This window comes from Nothoprocta perdicaria, unplaced genomic scaffold (genome assembly GCF_003342845.1).
Source record: "Nothoprocta perdicaria isolate Ctin4 unplaced genomic scaffold, notPer1 scaffold_147, whole genome shotgun sequence".
In the NCBI taxonomy this organism is placed as follows: domain Eukaryota; kingdom Metazoa; phylum Chordata; class Aves; order Tinamiformes; family Tinamidae; genus Nothoprocta; species Nothoprocta perdicaria.
The window spans coordinates 613,775-631,944 of NW_020454616.1; the positions used below are offsets into that span (position 1 = coordinate 613,775).

The following is an 18,170-nucleotide window of genomic DNA, read 5'->3' on the forward strand; positions in this document are numbered from 1 at the left end:
GTTATTTTCTAAGGCATTTCCAAAACATAAATACAGGTTATTGGAATGTTCTGAAACCTAAATTCTGAAATCTAAAATGACTTTCTAAATTATTACCTTAAAGCAGAAGAATGACTTTTTAAATTTGAGTTAAATATATGTTAAGATACCTGAGAACATTCAGAGGTCACCGTATGATGCACCATATGCGACATCTATAGTATTTTATTAATTGAGAAATAGCTAAGGATAAGAAAGATACATCACAAAATATTTTTATCAAATAAAGCTTATGCCACAAAGAATAATATCATTTTTATGATAACTGATTTATTAAAAATAATGGATTGAACATATATTTTAATTTTGATGGATTGGTACAGTGCCCTGTAGAAACTCCTGAATGGAGCAGACATGATGAGTGTTGGTGGTCAGGAGCTCATCAAAGGGAAGACTACAACGAATAATACTATAAAGATACTTAGAAAGACAGAGAAGTTGTCAGAGGGAGCTTTTCTAGGAATGCTCTTGGGACTAATTGTTTTTAGTACATTGATTTATGACCTAGAGGAAAACAAAGTATAAACTAGTGAAATAGTAAGTGACCCAGGGAAGAATTTCCAAGAGCAAGAAGGAATGGGTCAGCATAAAGGATGATCTGCAGGATCTTGTTAACTAGAGTCAGAAAAATTAAGTGTGGAACAGAACATGTAATATACTTTCTACTATATCAAGAATTTTTAACTTAAAAAATCCCAACTATTTTTGGAACCTGAGATATTAGCCATGCTTTCAAATTACGTCTTCTCTCTGCCCTCTCCCTTTGAGCAGTGTCACTGTAGTTTTTAATGCTTATTTCAGACCTTAAGTTTTTGAAAGAATGTAGTGGCCTGTGTTACTGACATAGATCATACTGTGTTAGTATTCCCTGGTAGAAGGAATGCATGAGAAGTTCTAAGTACACATATCTCTAGACTGTAATGGCAGTCCATACCGTGAAAGAGAACTTGAGACAACTCTTTCCTTAAATGTTTAAAGATAAATTGTATGCATCGTTAAAACAAAGAGGAATATTATATGCTATAAAGAAGAAATAAATTCACTAAAACGTTACTGTAGTGTCTGTTTCGACTTAGTCTCCAATGGGTTTGGCACTAGAGGAAGCTTTAATAAGCACTTACAAAGCTAGATCTTTGTACCATGATGAAAGAGATGTGGAGTTAAGTTGTTTTTCCATCTTACTTATGGATGGAGTTGCAGATAAATCTTTTTTTGATGAGCTCTGAAAATTTAATCTATCATCATATTCAGAAATGACAGGGCACATACAAAGGAAGTAGCAAGGTAGCCAAGAGACAATACTAACATTCCAGCATATCATAAATCCTGTCACTTTCCAGAGAGTGCAAAACTGGGACTATAGAGATGTTTTTCTTTCTGGAGCTGGATTCATCTGATTCATTTTTCTGGAACAGAGAGTGCTAGAGATCTTCAGTATTTCAAAGGCTGAAGAGGTCAGTCCTTTGTATCTGGACATGATGATATTTTATCTTTTCTCATTCAAGAAATCATTTAAGGAACTGAAATTCTGTTTTTTTGTTCCCTTGTCTTTGAATCCTTTCAAAAGAATTTAAAATCCCATGACTAGGAGTGAGAGACCTAATCAGCAGAGTGGTAGACTTCTGGCAGCAAGTACACTTTCTGCTGCAATAAATGAGAGTTCTGCCCCTTTCAGAAGGGTATAGGTTTTCACAAAGAATGTGTCCAGGTACTCTTAAACAGAGGCAGAGCAAGAAATGCTTATATTTGTTCTGCACTTCTCTGAGGGAATGTGGGAGGTGAATTCCTCTACTTCATTCTGCAAATTACTAAAGGGAAGAGGATTACTGAAGAAAATTAAATAACATTGCAGAAGACATTTCACTTCAGATTTTTTTTTCAAGGTTCATCGCATATATGGACACTGAGCTGGCTGTTGTTTGGATAATGAGAAATAGGCAGGTATTAATTTTTCTCCTGCAAAGTCTGTTTTCTAGTTGTTCTGTATATGTGTGGTTAGCAATGTGGCAGGAGTCTGTCTTTTCCATATCTTTGTTTACAGCATATGGACTTGGTGAAGATTTCTTCTGGCATGTTTTACATCCCCAAATGCTGCTGTAAGAAACTAAAACTATTCTATGGGACACTGGAGGATATATAGCATTAGTGAGTCCTAATGAGCAGGCTATGTCTTCCTTAATAATCCATGCCCCTCACTGTGGCAGAATAAGATTCCAAGTCATCAAGTGCAGCTTTCCAGAAATATCAAACAGGTCTCATGGACTGGGAAAAGCTGTTATAACATCTGAGATTTGTATCCTGGCATGTGGTTCTTCTTCCTAATAAGTAGTAAGCAAGACTATTTCCCTTCCCACTTTGTGCTGAATCCCCTGAATCTTGTCCTGCCTCCATTTGAAAACTTCACTTCTGTAATCTTTCTGTCTATGGATGTTGCATGTGTTACAGGAATATTCTAGTGTATCCTTCATTTACCTAATATAATTCTCCATATGAGACCATAATTCCAAGCAGTCTGGCATTGCAGAATTCAGTCGTAGCAGCTTTAGCGGTGAAAGATGTAGTCATCAAGTTTGCCTGCATTTCTTTTCATGAGATCTTCTAAGACTGTCCAACAGCAATTTGTATCATCATTAAAATCATTAATAGGGATCATTAACAGTATGACAAGGGAGGAAAGCCTATTTCAGAATGATTAGAACAAATTATATGAAGCTGCATTTTTACTGTAAGGTTTTCTATTTAGTCTTGACTTTCACAGTAACATTTCTAAATGTTCAGAGACTACTAGGCTAGCACTGATCCAAATTGTCATGGTCATGCATTGCATGCAAAGGTCCCAGCTCAGATACAGTTGTCTGGCTATAAAATTGCACTGCTTATAGCTCTGGAGTTTTTAGGGTTACGTGCAGCACATTGAATTGCAATGGTATGTCCTGAGGGGGAGAGAAGAGAGATATATATGAATTATTTTTTTGATTATGATACACTGCAGTAAGTATCCTAGCCAAAAGCAATTTTGATTTCCAGTCATTTTCCTCACTTTAGCTTTATTTGCCTAATTTCAGCTTGTGTGGTGTCCTGATGTACTAGCAGTCTAATCTGCCTGCAGCTTAGTAAACTTTTTTTTTTTTTTTTTTTTGCCACTGTCAGGTCTCATGATTGCCACAGTGTTGGCTCACCGGTGGAACAGACAAGGGCTCTTTGTTACACTGTCAGTCTTCTGCAGTCAGCCCTGAGGCTTGCCCTCACACCAGTTTTACTTCTCTTGCCCAGCTTCCTAAAATAAAAAACATTGGATTTTGCTAGACAGGTTTCTGCAATCGATTCTATCATGCATGGTTCCATGGATGTTTATGTTATGTTTATGTGCATATTAGACACTTTCAGACAAATGCTTGCCAAAGACAAAACACAAATACTTACTAGAGCAAAAAGCAAATACCTATTCTGGGGAGATAGTTGTTTTCCAATTTTCTATTCAGTCTGTAATTACTTTTCCTCTCTACAGCTCTACAAATGCAAAATTAAAGAAATTCCCCTACCCTGAACTGCCTTGCTTAGTTTAAACTTTGTGTTCTTTACATGTTTTTCATAGCCTATTGTTTAGGTTTCTATATATGAAATACTTTCCTTCAATTTCCTAAATTTACTTATAACTGAGTCTTTCTTTCCCAGTCGGGGTTCCTGTTTAATGCTGACGAATACCTACACAAATTTAGGCAAAATTTTCATTCACTGTACTGAAATTGTGTGAACCATGTGTCCGGATCCACTATTGGGGGAGATTTCGATACGATCCCAAGAGCAAGATTAAGACACAAACGAGGTCAAATGCCATACAACTTTATAAGCTCTATTTTCGTAATGACGATAGGACAGAGAGAAGAAGACGAAGAAAAGAAAAACAAAAAGAAAGAAGAAGAAAGAGAAGCAAGCAAGTGGGAGAGAGGCAGCAAAATTAGTTATCAGCACCACAACGAGTCGAGTTAGGTTTCTTTGGCTCTGCCTTGGTGCAGGTGGTGATTTCTTGGAAGAGAGTTGAGAAGAAGGAAAAGAAGCTTCTCTTTCTGCACGCATCTCCCCCCAGGGGGAAAAAAAAGTAGTCCTTTTATTGTCCCCGCTCTTGAAGAGTCCGCCCACTTTCTTGAGGCTTTTTGCTTTGGTGCGCCTCTTCTCCCCCACTCAACTGCCAGCGCTGCTTGTCAGGCTCTGCTGAGTATTGTTGGGAACTTGAGCTAATCCACGAAGTTGTAAATTGTGTAGAGATAAGAAACCTTGAGCTGGTATCCCAATCTTCCCACGGACAGGATGCCAAGGCTAGAAGTTGTTAATTGTACGGAGATAAAACACCTGGAGTTCATATCTCAGTCTTCCCAGAGACAGGATGCCAAGGCCAAGATTTAGCTGATATCATAGTCTTCACAGTAATAGGAGGCTAGGAATTTATAAATTATATGGCAACAATGTCAAGACAAAACACAGTCCACACTAGTCTCTTACACCATGTGCTTCAGCTGTTACAATAAGATGAGAGCATACAGGTCCATGCTTCACTCATCAAAGCATTCCTTGCTCTCATAAGCTGTTTGCTAGTGGAGATTCATTCTGGTAATTTTAACCATCTAAACAGTGGTATCTAGCCTAAGCTAATCATTTAGATTGCCTTTATAGCCAGCAGGCACCTCTCATCCTAAGATGAGTTGTTCCAATAGAAAAATTAAGACGTCATTGAGATTCCTGTTGCTTTTTCCAGCAAATAGAAGTAATAGTGGACATGGGTCAAAAGCAAATGGTGGAAAATAAAGACTTTAGGAGTGATAAGAAAGAATGAAGGAACACCTGCCTCAAACGTTCACAAATGCATGCATTTTGACATCAAGCAGGAAGAGCTTGATCTCTGTGTGCATTCATAAAATTTATGTCATTGAAGTAACTGAGATGTAGTGGGAGAGCTTGACTTCAGGAAACAGTCAAGGAAATGGGGGATGGAGGTGGGAGTGCTCAGACTGAATATAGGGAGAAACTTTTTCACCATGCCTAATCAAGCAGTGGAATAGGTTATTCATAGAGGCTGTGCAATCTCCTCCTCTGGACATCTTCAAGACCAAACTGGATAAAGCTATGGTCTAATAGCTGACCCTGCTTTCAGCAGGATGTTGGGCTAGGTAACTCCTAAGTTCTTTCCGTAATTAATTATCATATGATCCTATCACTGCATTTGGTCAGCGTAGACCAAATAGATCACTGATATGTCCACCTGGATGTCCTGTCCATTCTGCCAAATTTTCTTTTCTCTACATTAAGTTTATCCAGAGTGGGATTAAAATATATTTTTATTTTCAATTAATACATTGCTCTTCTATGAAAGAAAATAAATATTTCATTAATATTTCAATATACATGAAAAAAAAGAGTTGCATTTCATCTTTGACTTCCAGCCACTGTGTTATATGTAACACATATATGTATGTCTTTGTCTGCTAGTTTTAAGAGATTAGAGTAAGAAAATGTTCTTAAGTATTTATCAGGTACAGACTGTATCATCATGATTCAGTCCTGTCTTAGTCCATCATGGAGATCATTTAGTCTTTTACTGTGCAGCCTATTTCCAAATTGGAAATCAAACTTAATTGGAAATAATCTACCTTTCATGTTTTTTCTCAGCGTAGCCATTTCCACTTTTGAAGGGTCTTGAAGAGTCTTGGACTCCAAGTACTTTAAATATATACCATTTTTTTCTTTTTTTTTTTTTTTGGTAATTGTATATTTTTTTGCGGATAGATACAACTTGCTTCAATCCATGTTGCAATCCAAAAAGGAAACTAGCAAACTCTCATCTGTGTTTTTGTTAAATAAAAAACAAAACAAAAACACACCCTTTTTGTCATAGTTAAGTTAGTCATTATGGGAATGACAAATTTTATTCATCATGAATTTTATAGAGGTTCATACATAGGATTCAACCCTGCAAGATGATACAAATATTCCTTGAATCCAGCATAGCTACTGGAAGTATTTGGTCTGTTTTCGGATACCATTGTCTCCACTAAGATAAATAGCTTAGTGAACAACCCTATAGACTCTTATGAGCTTAATTACTGTAGGTTCATTCCACACAAATGCAGAAGCTGTGTGATGTCATTGGAAAAGTCACTTGTAAGAGTGAAAATTAATCTATTCAACTCTAGTTGAATAGATTGAAAGAAAATAGTTGAAATAGTTGAATAGTTGAATAGTTGAATAGTTGAATAGTTGAATAGTTGAATAGTTGAAAGAAAAGATAAGAAACTAAGAGTATTGCTGCTTTATAAGATATTCCCAATTTCTTAATTTCATATCTCCCTTAGGATCAAACTCAGGAGGATCACCTCATTTAGTAATGTAGTAATTTTGGGTGGGGAAATCTTCTCTGTGTTCTTTCCCTTTCTGATACCTTCTCAGAGATGTACAAGTAGCAACTTTTCTGCTCCTCTTCATTTGCAGTGATCCTAGAACATTTTACAGGAGAGTCTGGTTCTATGTCATTGGAAGACCACATGTCCTGATCTTTAAAATTCACAAAATGTCAGTGACCTGAACATTTATTCACAAAAGTTAGTGATGAGTGATTACAAATACGTGATTACAAATGGTGTGTCTCTGTGGTTTCTTCAAGGCTCTCAGATTATCTAAGTTCATCTGGTTTCTACCAGCCGCTAGCATTTTGAACAGCCACTAGTTTTATAGAAACAAAATTCTCCAAATATTATCCACAGAAGTCCCTGAAGTTAATAACTGGATGAAACTTCTTATTCAGATTGTAGGATCTAGTATTCTACTTCTAAACATCAGCATAGCTTTAAGTGGATCTTCTGTAAGAAAACAGAAACATCATCTAAATAAAATGAAGGCCTTTCTCCCAAATCCCATTCCAGTGCAGTCTCTAGTTTCCAGAACTAAACTTGCTTGTGTGGTGTTACTGGTTTTGTTCTCAGTGCTTCTAGGTATCTTTCCTTTTTGGTGAAACTTACAGAGTTCTATCTAGTATCTGGAATGTTAAATATATTATATGTATACAGACATATATGTACACAGGGAAAATGAAATTTTCATATATTTTAGTAGACATTTGACAATACCTTTTCATTTCCAAATGTTCTCAGACACCACTAGTGATGAATGATTTTAAAAGATTCAGAATTTTCCCTCATTCTCATATAGCATGCGCATTTGAAGTTCATATCTGAATCTTACATCAGTGAGTTGGGCATGCAGTTAGCATTAGAATTAGCATTAATACTACTTTTTTTTTTTTAATGCTGAAGTGGTATTTACTTATGGTCAAATTAAAAATATAGCAAGTAACATGGAATTTCTTTGAAATTGAAGAAGTGGAAGTTATTTTTAAGGGAGTTGTTCGATTCTATTGCCCTCATTGTCTGCTCACTCCTCTCTATTTCTGAAAAGCCAAAATAAAGCATTACATGTACTTATGCATTCATAACAGATTGTTGTTAGTTCTTGTGAGGATACAGAAGTAATATGTCCAATTATAGGAGTTCTGTGAATTCCAGGAATAATACAAAATGAAAGGGGCAGTGACAGTAGAAAGTGTTAGCACACATGGTTGAGGAAATGACGGTCAGAAACGTAATCTTCACGAGCTGAAATGGCAGTTGCCTAAGCAAAGACAGAATGAAAGTATCTCCCTAACTTGCAAAATAAAACACATGAAGCAATTCTGAGACTATATGACTGTTTTCATATTGAATTATGTACTTTATCTCAGACCTGATAGTTTCAGTCCTGCATATGTGAATCAATAATAAAAATGGTCTTTATGCTTTGGCAAAATCTTATTTACTAGATATCCATGTTAGGTCTTATATACCAGGTATCCAGATAAATCTTATATATCATACTATCCTACACTATCAAGGTGGCTTCTCAATTTCCATCTGAGTCAGACCACCTTTCTCCTGAATGGGAGAATCATTAGAAGTAAGTAGAATCTTAAGTTATCAAAAGGTGACTAAGTTTCAGTTTTGCCTGAAATTATGTGGGATGTTACAGCCTTTTGGTAACCTTGGGAATGTTCACACAATGTCCAGATGGATTAATCTGCATACTAAGAGAATAAAAATACTAATGGTTTTAGGATTTGCACTTTTTTCCTTTTAAGGAAAAAAGACAACTTGAGCAGATGTCTATATAGTGTCTATGATTTAGAAATCAGTGGGATTGCTCTCTGGTTTTTGTGGTGGAAGAAGTTTATTACGTGCCAGAGGCTCAAATACAAGATGAGGTGGTTAATATTCAAGCATCACTTTCTCCAAGCTCAAGATCAATGCATGAGTAAGAAGTCAGACAAAGTGGGCAGGGGACCTACATGCATGAGCAAGGGGCTTCTAGCAAAACTCGATCAGAAGAAGGAAGTCTACAGAATGTGGAAATAGGAACTAGACACTTGAGAGGAATATAGGAATATTTTCAGAGTATACAGGGAAATAATGAGGAATGCTAAGGCCCATTTGGGGTTAAATCTGGCAAGGACAATAAGAACGGCTTCTTCAAGTCCGTCAGTAGCAAAGGCAAGAGAAGGCAATTGAAACCCTGCTGCTGAATGGAGTAGTGAAGGATACAGAGAAGGCAAATTTACTGAATGCCACCTTTCATTTAGTCTTTACTGTTAAGGCCAGTCCTCTGGAATTGAAGACTCTGGAGAGAAAAGAGGGAGTCTGGAGAAAGGAAGACTTTCCCTTGGTTTAGGAGGTTCAAGTTAGAGATCATTTAAGTAAACTTGACACCCACAAATCCGTGGGGCCTGATGAAATACATCCACAAGTGGTGAGGGAGCTGGCAGATAGTATTGCTAGTGTTTTGTCTTTGAAAGGTTATGGAGAACAGCAAAGGTGCCTGAGGACTAAAAGAAATTCCAGTCTTCAAAAAGGGCAAGAAGGAGGATCCAGGCAACTAAGGCCAGTCAGCCTCCCCTCCTTTCCTGGAAAGGTGATGGAGCAGCTTATTCTGGATGTTATATGTAAGTATGTGGAGGACAAGAGAGTGATCAAGACTATAGTTAGCATGAATTCACCAAGGACAAATCATGCTTAATGATCCTGCAAGCCTTTTCTGATAGAGATGTGGTTAAAATTTTATTTAGTACTCTGGCAACTTTGAATACCTAGTTGCAAGTGAAGAACTCTTGATGAGATGGATTGCTTTTCTGTTTCCGTTGCAGAGAAATCAACCAGTATGTTGTATATCTGTTAACTTAAAAAAAATCTAAAAAAATCCCCCGTGCAACACAACACCTTTAAATTTCCAGTAATTCTTTTTGTCCCCCAAAATTTCGGGGTCTAGGGGGAGCACAGTAGTACCATTATTACTGTTAGAGCCTATGACCAGAAGACATGTGAAAAAAAAAATTCTGCCATAGGGGAGTTTGAGGACAAACTAGAGCAGTTTGTTGCTGATTTTACAAAGACTTAAGTTTAAATAGACAAAATATGGTAAGCATTGCCCATGTAGGCTTTCTGTAAAATCAGATTCACCACCCATAAGGCAGAAAGAAAAAGTTGTATTCCATTTTTAAACTGGGAGATAGTTATATTTAAAAAATATAAAACAATGCAATATCCTACTTTAGGTTGTTGTTGTTGTTGTTGTTGTTGTTGTTGTTGTTGTTGTTGTTGTTGTTCTTCTTCTTCTTCTTCTTCTTCTTCTTCTTGTTATTATTATTATTCTTTTTCTTATTATTATTGTATTTTCAAACATATTTCTCGTGAAATGTCAGTATTGTCAGAAATGGCAGCATTTCTTACAGGTAAGATTCATATTGATGGTATTTTTTCCTAGGTTAGAGCCATGTGATAGGGTCCTACTTCAGTGAAAAACAAGAACAAAAACAAAAAACACATTTTCGTTGAATGTATCCACTCCTTTATCAGAGTAAAACTCAATTTTACAATGTCTTATAGGCAAAACACATGATGTGTGGATTTTTTTTTAATATCTGATTTCTCTCTGAAAAAAAAAGGAAATCCACAGCATCTCCACTGTTGCTCATCTTTTAAGCACAAAGGGTTTTCTTTGGGGGGGGGTGAGGGGCGTGATTCTTTTTTTTTTCCTGTAACTACGGTTTTGTCTCTAAGATAATATTTCGCTATTTGTTTTGTCCATACTTTTTCTTTTATGCTGTCTCTCTGCTCAAAATAAGTTTCTAGTCTGTATTTAGTTTTTGCCATACCTGATGATGTCTATCTGTGAAAGCATACTTGAATTTTCTTCTCTATCTAAAGGCAGTGACAAGTATTGACATTTAGTATTACACAATCTCTTTTCTCCAGATATAGTAATTTTTGAAAGTAAGTTTTGCCTAGTTTTTTTTAAGCTTTTAAATTTTAGTAAGGTGCTTATTTCATTGGAAATAAAATAGTGATAATTACTTGTGGTTGTAATGCATCCTGTGTGGTAAGATCTCTCTATCTTTTCTAATCCCAGAATCTGTAATCCACTCTTTGCAATTACTCATGATGCATGTTTTGTCCATGTAATGAAGAAATCTGTATTTTTTTTCTTTCAATTCATAGCATTATTCTGCATATATATGCTTATATCTCTGTGCTGAAACTCTAACTAAATAAAATTTTAAAGTACACAATATAAATCTCTACAGCAGGAATTCTGAGTAAAATATCTGATTGTATAATCCATCTGCTTTGATCTGTTCTGATTCATTATGAGTCTTTTATGATTAACATCTGGTAGGATTAGACTGCCCTGAACAACAAAGGATTTAGTTTGCAGTATTTACATGCAGCTTCAGTGCGCCCAAAAAGTCACTGCAAATATCTATTAAAAGCAAAGTAGTACGATTAATCTAAAAATTATTAAACATATTTTGTAACTGGCAGAGTTAGGATTAAGTATGCTGAACAAACTATACATGAAAAGGATAGCTTGAAACTTAGTTTGCGTTATTGAGAATCTTGAATCCAGACTACCATCATTAGGTCTGCTATTCATGAGGAATACTGTCTTTCTTTCATGAGGAGTACTGTCTTTCTTTTATGTTTTCCTCTGAAGAAAAAAGAAAAGAAGAAAAAAAATGGCTTGATAAAAATGAGTATTATAGTAAAAGGGATACTAGAACTGACTAATGGCTCAGATGTGTCTCATTAGCCAGGACCTGCCTGGCAGTCACTGAAGTGATTCTGATCTTGGTTATCCCCAACTAGACCAGATCCTGACCTGCAGATTGACTACCTGTGTTGATATGGACTTACACTGTCACCATGAACTTTGCTGATGATCTGGACTTTTGATTGATTCCAGCTATCATCTCTGGGCTCCTGGAGTACTGTAGGATGGGGTTATGGCTGGTGAGGCTCCCTGTCCTGTTCACTGTTATTGTCCTTGCTCCTGGTTCTTTAGGAAACAGCTGGCCCTTGCTATTCCCTGACATTTGGTTCATTTCCTTAAATATAATATCACCCTTCCTTGTACATACCATGAGTATTGCAATTTGATCTCTTGAAGACTTTTTCACATTTAGTAACTCTCTCTCCCAGACTCTCTACCAGTCAGCGTCTCCGTCTTTTTTTTTTGCTAGAACAGAAAAAATAAAGGTTCATTTCTTCCTTTTTGATGCAAATTCTTGACTCCACAAAACCTTTCTATATCTTCTTTCACAGGAGCAAGATCAGGGTCTTTGTTGTTTGCATCTCAAACATCACTGAATTTCTTACAACAGCTGTGAGGTAGGCACAAATTGCTACCATCCACTTCACTAAAAAAATTACAGTCAGAACAGCCATAGCACAGGTTATGTGACCTGTATCACAGAGCAGTTCAAATGAATAAATGATCAAAGTCATTTCATTTGGGTCCCATCCATTATCTCAAGCACAAAACACAGCAACGGCCATCCTTATCTATAAATGGTCTTCCTCCTACCTTATATAAAATGTTTTTCTTTTGAAACTAGTTGTGCTTGTTTAAGAATATTTGTCTCTTTGAGCTTTAGGAATGTGACCAAAAATACATGAATAGATATTTTAAACATGTAATTTAGAGAAGAAAGAAGTTCCTACAGCTTTGTAGGCAGAGCAGTGGAGAACTCTTTCTGCTCTGTCAGAAGGACTAGACTTTGTCTTGGTTCTGTCAACAGTGGTTAGTGAAACCTTCTAGGTTTATTAATGGCCATTTGGTAATCCTCTTTGCTTGAAAAAGAAACTGTAAAAAGAAATTTTTGACCAAAAGTGTGCAGAACTGTCTTTAAACAGAATTCCTAATTATGATCTTCATTAAATTAACAAGACAGTAAAATCATGGAACTGTAACATGCATTATAAGTCAAGGCAAAATTTGCCTAGGAACCTCAGGGTCCCATCAAAACTTAATGCAGTTTTATTACCAGTTTCTACAACATTTAATTCTGTCAGAAATTTTTCTGTGCTACATAATGTAGAAGTGGCAATAATTAGTTTACAATTTTATTTATTGAGGTCTGGTAAAATGAAACAATTATTGATGACTTTTATAACTGCTTTTACCATTGTTAATGTGTTCAAGAACAGCAAGCAACTGCTAAAAAATATGTGCAGCATCTTGTATTGAGTTTTAGTAAATTTGATTCAACATTGCAATATTTGCTACAAGAATTGGCAGCTCTAGAACTGGAAGGAAGATTTCAAATTCAGTTTTCAGACACAAATACAAGTCAGAAGCTCCTATAGTTAAATTTCTTTCAATGGCGTAAAGAAAATCAGTAAGAAAATGAGAGAAATGTAAGTTTCAATACTGTGAGTGCCAGCAGATATCTAAAATATTTAACAAATATTTAGTGAGAAAAGAGCGCAAGTACAATGTCAAAAGACTGTGGAGATAGGAAATAAATACTGTAAAAATCTTGCTTTTGACATCTGCCAAACAGCCAATATCTGATTGTGAGAAAGAGGATCATCAATTTCCATCTTCCCAAATACCTGATTTAATCACATGTGTCTTTTGAGAGATTAATCAGTAGTTCAACAGGAAATATAAGAACTCTGAAATTCTTATTAGTAGACTTTTAACAGATGAAGTAGGTACTGAAATTTTTCTCAGAGACTTAATTAAAATTATTGTTTCCCAGGAAAAATCACTTTATTGTTCTTAGGAAATCACATTTCCGTGAAAATGAAAGAATGTTCAAATTGCAAAATTTAGGAAAAAAATCTAAAAGAAAGGAAGCACATCAAGTCAGTAGATGGTCTGAAGGATAACTTTTGTGATGAGCCTTGTACACTTCCCTGAAGCCTATTAATAAGTGCTAGTCTATTTTAACAATAGTTCATGTTTAAAGTTTAACTTTTTCACATATTAACAATGATGTATTTTGACAAAATGGTATTCAGTGAATCATTTGTATTCTGTTCAGATCTGCTGAGTAGAGTTGATTTCTGCAGTTACAAGATTTGCTAGAAACTGTTTCTGAATGAAAAAAAAATCAAGAAAGCAATAAAGCAAACCTGCAAAAAGGAATTTCTTCTGTTCTGCAAAAGTTTTGCTATATAGTATGGTGTAGAACGTATAACAAATTGCCTGCCTTTGAAAAAGGATGTTCTACCAGCTAGGAAAAATATTCCTTTTTCTTTTTTTTTTTTTCCCCCTAGACAGTGTATGCTAGTTTTAGCAAACTTGTCTATTAGGCAGAAGGATGTTGGATATTGGATATTGAACATTAACTAAACAGTGGCCTATCGAGAGTGGCCTGTTTTCTCTTGATATCAGGCCTGTTTTCTATTTCAGAAAAGCAATCTTTCTTTGTGTCAGGAAAGACATGTATCATAAGAAGCAGTTAATAGCATTGTTGGAGATAAAAGATAATCATTCATTTTAACAGTATGCCAGGAGTGAAACAACTCATTATTGATCATGTGTTGCCTTTGACAGAATATGCTTAAAAAATACAAATTTTGGTGGACAGGTTCTGGTTGGTTGTATAAAATAACATATTTTTTAATAATAGTTTTATCCATATGTCCATTTGTTTTAATGGCCTGGTTACAGTTTGACAAATGTAACTTGGATCATCAATTTGTAAGTATTTCTGGAGAGACATAAAATGAAGCAAAGACCTTGAAATAAGCCAGTTAGCATGACAATCATTGATTAACCAAGAAACTTGTCAAAACCAGCCTGAAGTAAACAGCAAAAAGGAGGAGTTATGTCTGGAAACCAACCAATGTAATTATTGCACTGCAGGAACAAAATTAAACCTCTAAGTCATGGTTAAAACTAAAGCTCTAAGTCTGCAAAAATGCAAAAAGTGAAAAGATTTAATGTTTCCTTTCCTCTTTTTTCTTTTACCAGAAATTGTGTTCTATCTGACTGTTAAAACAGCAGGACAGAAAATACGTATTAGCAGTGCAGTATTATGTCCATATCATAAAAACTTAGGATATATGGAACAGAACTGACATAGATATGAAGCATACTCTCAAGGAGATATATTAAAAAAAAGACAGAAGAATTATTGAAGAGTCTGTCTTGAAAATAAAGCTACTAGTAGACATAATAGAATCATAGAATGTTTATGACTGGAAAAGCCCTTCAAGATCATTGAGTCCAACCATAAACCCTTCCGCACTGTGCCTGCTAAACCATGTTCCCAAGTTCCTCATCTACACATTTCTTGAACGTTGCTAGGGACAGTGACTCCACCACTACCCTGGACAGCCTGTTGCAATGATTCCTCACTCTTTCCATGTCAATTTTTTCCTAATATCTAATATGAACATCCCCTAGCACAGCTTGAGACCATTTCCTCTTGTCCTGTTTTCAGGGGATATTTTGGAGAAGAGACCGACACCTGCCTCACTACAGCCTCCTTTCAGGTGGTTGTAGAGAACAATAAGATCTTCCCTGGGCCTCCTCTTCTCCAAACTAACTAACTCTAACTCCCTTAGCCACTCCTCATACAGTCTATGCTCCAGTTCCTTCACCATTTTTGTTGCCCTTTGGACACGCTCTAGCACCTCCATGTCTTTCTTGTAATGAAGGGCCCAAAACTGGACCAGCACCAAGGAAAGGGGAGGCGATCACTTCTATGTTTCTGCTGGCTACACTATTTCAGATACAAGCCAGGCAGCTGTTGGCCTCCTTGGCCACCTAGGCACATTGCTGGCTCATGTTCAGCCAGCTGTCAGCCAACACCTCCAGATCCTGGTCTGCCACACAGCTCTTAAACCACTCAGCCCCAAGTCTATAGTGTTGCATGGAGTTGTTGTGACCAAAATAGGGGATCCAGCACTTGGCCTAGTTAAACCTTGTATGTTTGGCCTCAGTCCATCAATCCAGCCTATCTAGATCCCTCTGGAGGTCTTTCACCATGATATTTGATGTCTTATTGAATGCTTTTGCTCCTTCAGCAAAGGTAATTAGTTACAGCTGCATTTTCTTCTTTTATAAAGAAGAAATCTTTATAATTCCATAGTCTCTTTTCATAAAGAAGGACTTTTATTGAAGGACTGATATCACTTGATGTTATATTTGGTGTATTTGGTACCATCTCACCATTTATTCAGTATTTCTTGATAGTTTAGAATGGTCTCTGTTTCTCTCTCAAAAGTTAAGAAAAAGGAGAGTCAGAAAGGAGATTTCTAATACGCAGTTCCAAAGACCATACACAGGAACATCAGAACATGTTTAAATATGATTTACAGACTTATAAATTTTCATGTCTAAGACGTATTTTCTATGTATTGTATTTTTTATGCTTGCATTTAAGATACCTGGCTATTTTTTTTTTCTTTTCTCATTTCTGATATTGTTAGGAACAAATAAAAAGACAATCAGCGCAATGAATGTAATCATAATTTCATAAAATTAAAAACAGAGTGCCTCTCTCTTCCCTTTGGTTGGTAATCACATTACCTCAAGCTAAAATTATATTTGATTGAGCATTAGGAATTCTATTTTTGCACTCATATGGCTGGCATAAAACCAGCAGTGATTTAGACAGTAAACCTTTAAGTTGTTAAAGAATCCTAAAGATTCTTTGGTGTTAAAGAATCCTAAAATGTTAACCCAATTGTTTTGTTTATTTGGCTTCTTTCTGCTATTGTTTAGGTCAAAGAGGAAAGTTTACCCATTATAAAAACAGTAGTGTCATCACTAAATAAACTGTACCACTCTCTTCCCATTTTAAGATATGTGCTGTAAGAAAGGAAGAGGGCAGAGTTCATTAAGCTTTACTAGTTCGTAACTTTAACAAGCTCCACTGATTTGTGCTAGGACCAACAGATGGTGGTTATAAACCAACATTCACAACTGAGACTGTCAAATTTTCTCTGATGGGTTTTCTCCCTTTATACATTCTCAAGCACTGTTGGATTACAAGATATTTTCTGGTATGGCAAAACATAACAGAAATCAAAGCAGAACAGAACAGAAATCAAAAAGTACAAGAATTGTTAAACTTGGATGCAAAGAAGGCGGCTGCTCTGAACTTGTTATTATATGTAATTAGGCTATTTACATGGTAAGCTGACTGATTGTAGATGATAATGAGTAGTACCTTGATCAGATTCTAGATGAAATAAAAAGAAAAAAATAAAAATGAATGCAAATATCATAACTGAGAACATTGCTTGTTTTTACAGAGATAAAAGATATTCCTTCTGCTTCTTCTTCACTGAGCTCAATTCACTAGTCTGCTTTTTTTCAACTTCTGACAGGTGAGGAATGATTTGACTGGTGTCCTGTATGGTGAAGACATTGAAATTTCTGATACTGAGAGTTTCTCCAATGATCCTTGCACGAGTGTAAAGAAGCTTAAGGTATGTGCTGCTGTTTGACCAAAAAATAAATGGTGATCATGTCATGATTTTTGATTTTTTTTTATCTGAAAAAGTAATAGAATAGTGTTTTATAAGATTTACACAATACTATGTACCACTGTGTAGTAAAGTTGACAAATAACATTTTGAGGTAATGACAAATGACATTTTGACATTTGTTTTGTAAAGCAAGTTGTCTGACTTAATATTTGTACCCAATGAGCCAGTCCTAGTGATACACCTACGAACACTCCTAATGTTTGCATCCCAAGCCCTTAGCAGGCGGTGAGAGCAACAAGCATCTTTCCATCAGCCTCATTACATTTTAGATTTAATTTTTTGCTTATATATTCTTAGTGTTATTTCAAAGAAATCCTTAGAAAATAAAAAGAAAAATGAATGTGACTTTGGGAAAACTTACCATTTTTCTTTCATGCCAGTAATTTATTGAGCTCCTGGCAACTGTTTGGAGAATGGTGGTCTTTTTTTTTCCACATAATTTGAAACTGTATAGCTCATTTCATAGAATTATAGAACCATTAAGCTTGGAAGGGACATTTGGAGATATCTAGTCCCAGCCGCCTGCAGATGCAGGTTCACCTAGAGCACGTGGCACAAGATTATGTCTAGGTGGGTCATTTATATGATAGCTCATTTGCATGCCCATTTCTGACATGAAATAAAATCAAAATTTTAGAATCACCCTAAAAAGGTGATTCTAAAAGATCAAAAGATCTTCAAACAATTTTCTTCAACTATTTTTTCAATAAATGTCTTCAATTATTCTTTAGTAAAATCTGATTCATGCAAGGAATATAGAAGGACCGTGCTTGGAGAAGAAACACTAACATTTAGGGCATTGACCTGTGGCAGAAGTTACCGTTGCAAAGAGCAGAGTTGAGAGCAGAGCAAGATTGTCAGGGCAACATTAGACTTTTATCTCCTATTGTCTTTTGATAATACTTACGTAACTGTAGGGAATCTGCTAACATTCTTTCCCGAGTACACATGTGAGAAGAGGCAACGCTATATATTTTTACTGGGCAACACCTTGGCTGTGGTTTGGGGCATTTTAGGTCGCATTTTACAAGGTATTCCCTGATTTTTACATTTGCTAACTGTAGCTGTGAGAATCCCTTTCTCAATTTGTTGCCTCCTTGGCATGACCTAAGCTGATTTATTGCAACACTGTGAAGACTTGATGCTTTATCTTTGATTAACAAGTGGATGTGTAGCTTAGTATCTCATGAGTCTATTGAAAGCAGTTAGTCTCTTTTCCTGTATTTTACTATTTTTTTTCTCGGAGCAATGCACTTGAGAAACCAT

At 35.9% G+C, this 18,170-nt stretch overlaps 1 protein-coding gene across 1 annotated transcript in view; it reads left to right on the top strand.

Annotated features, from left to right (window-relative positions):
- GABBR2 (gamma-aminobutyric acid type B receptor subunit 2) overlaps nucleotides 1–18,170 on the top strand; it is a 349,731-nt gene that overhangs the window by 142,334 nt on the left and 189,227 nt on the right. The window contains exon 4 of the mRNA XM_026034555.1: nucleotides 16,743–16,844. Within this exon, the coding sequence (XP_025890340.1) occupies nucleotides 16,743–16,844 (102 nt within the window). The remainder of the gene's footprint in view (nucleotides 1–16,742; nucleotides 16,845–18,170) is intronic.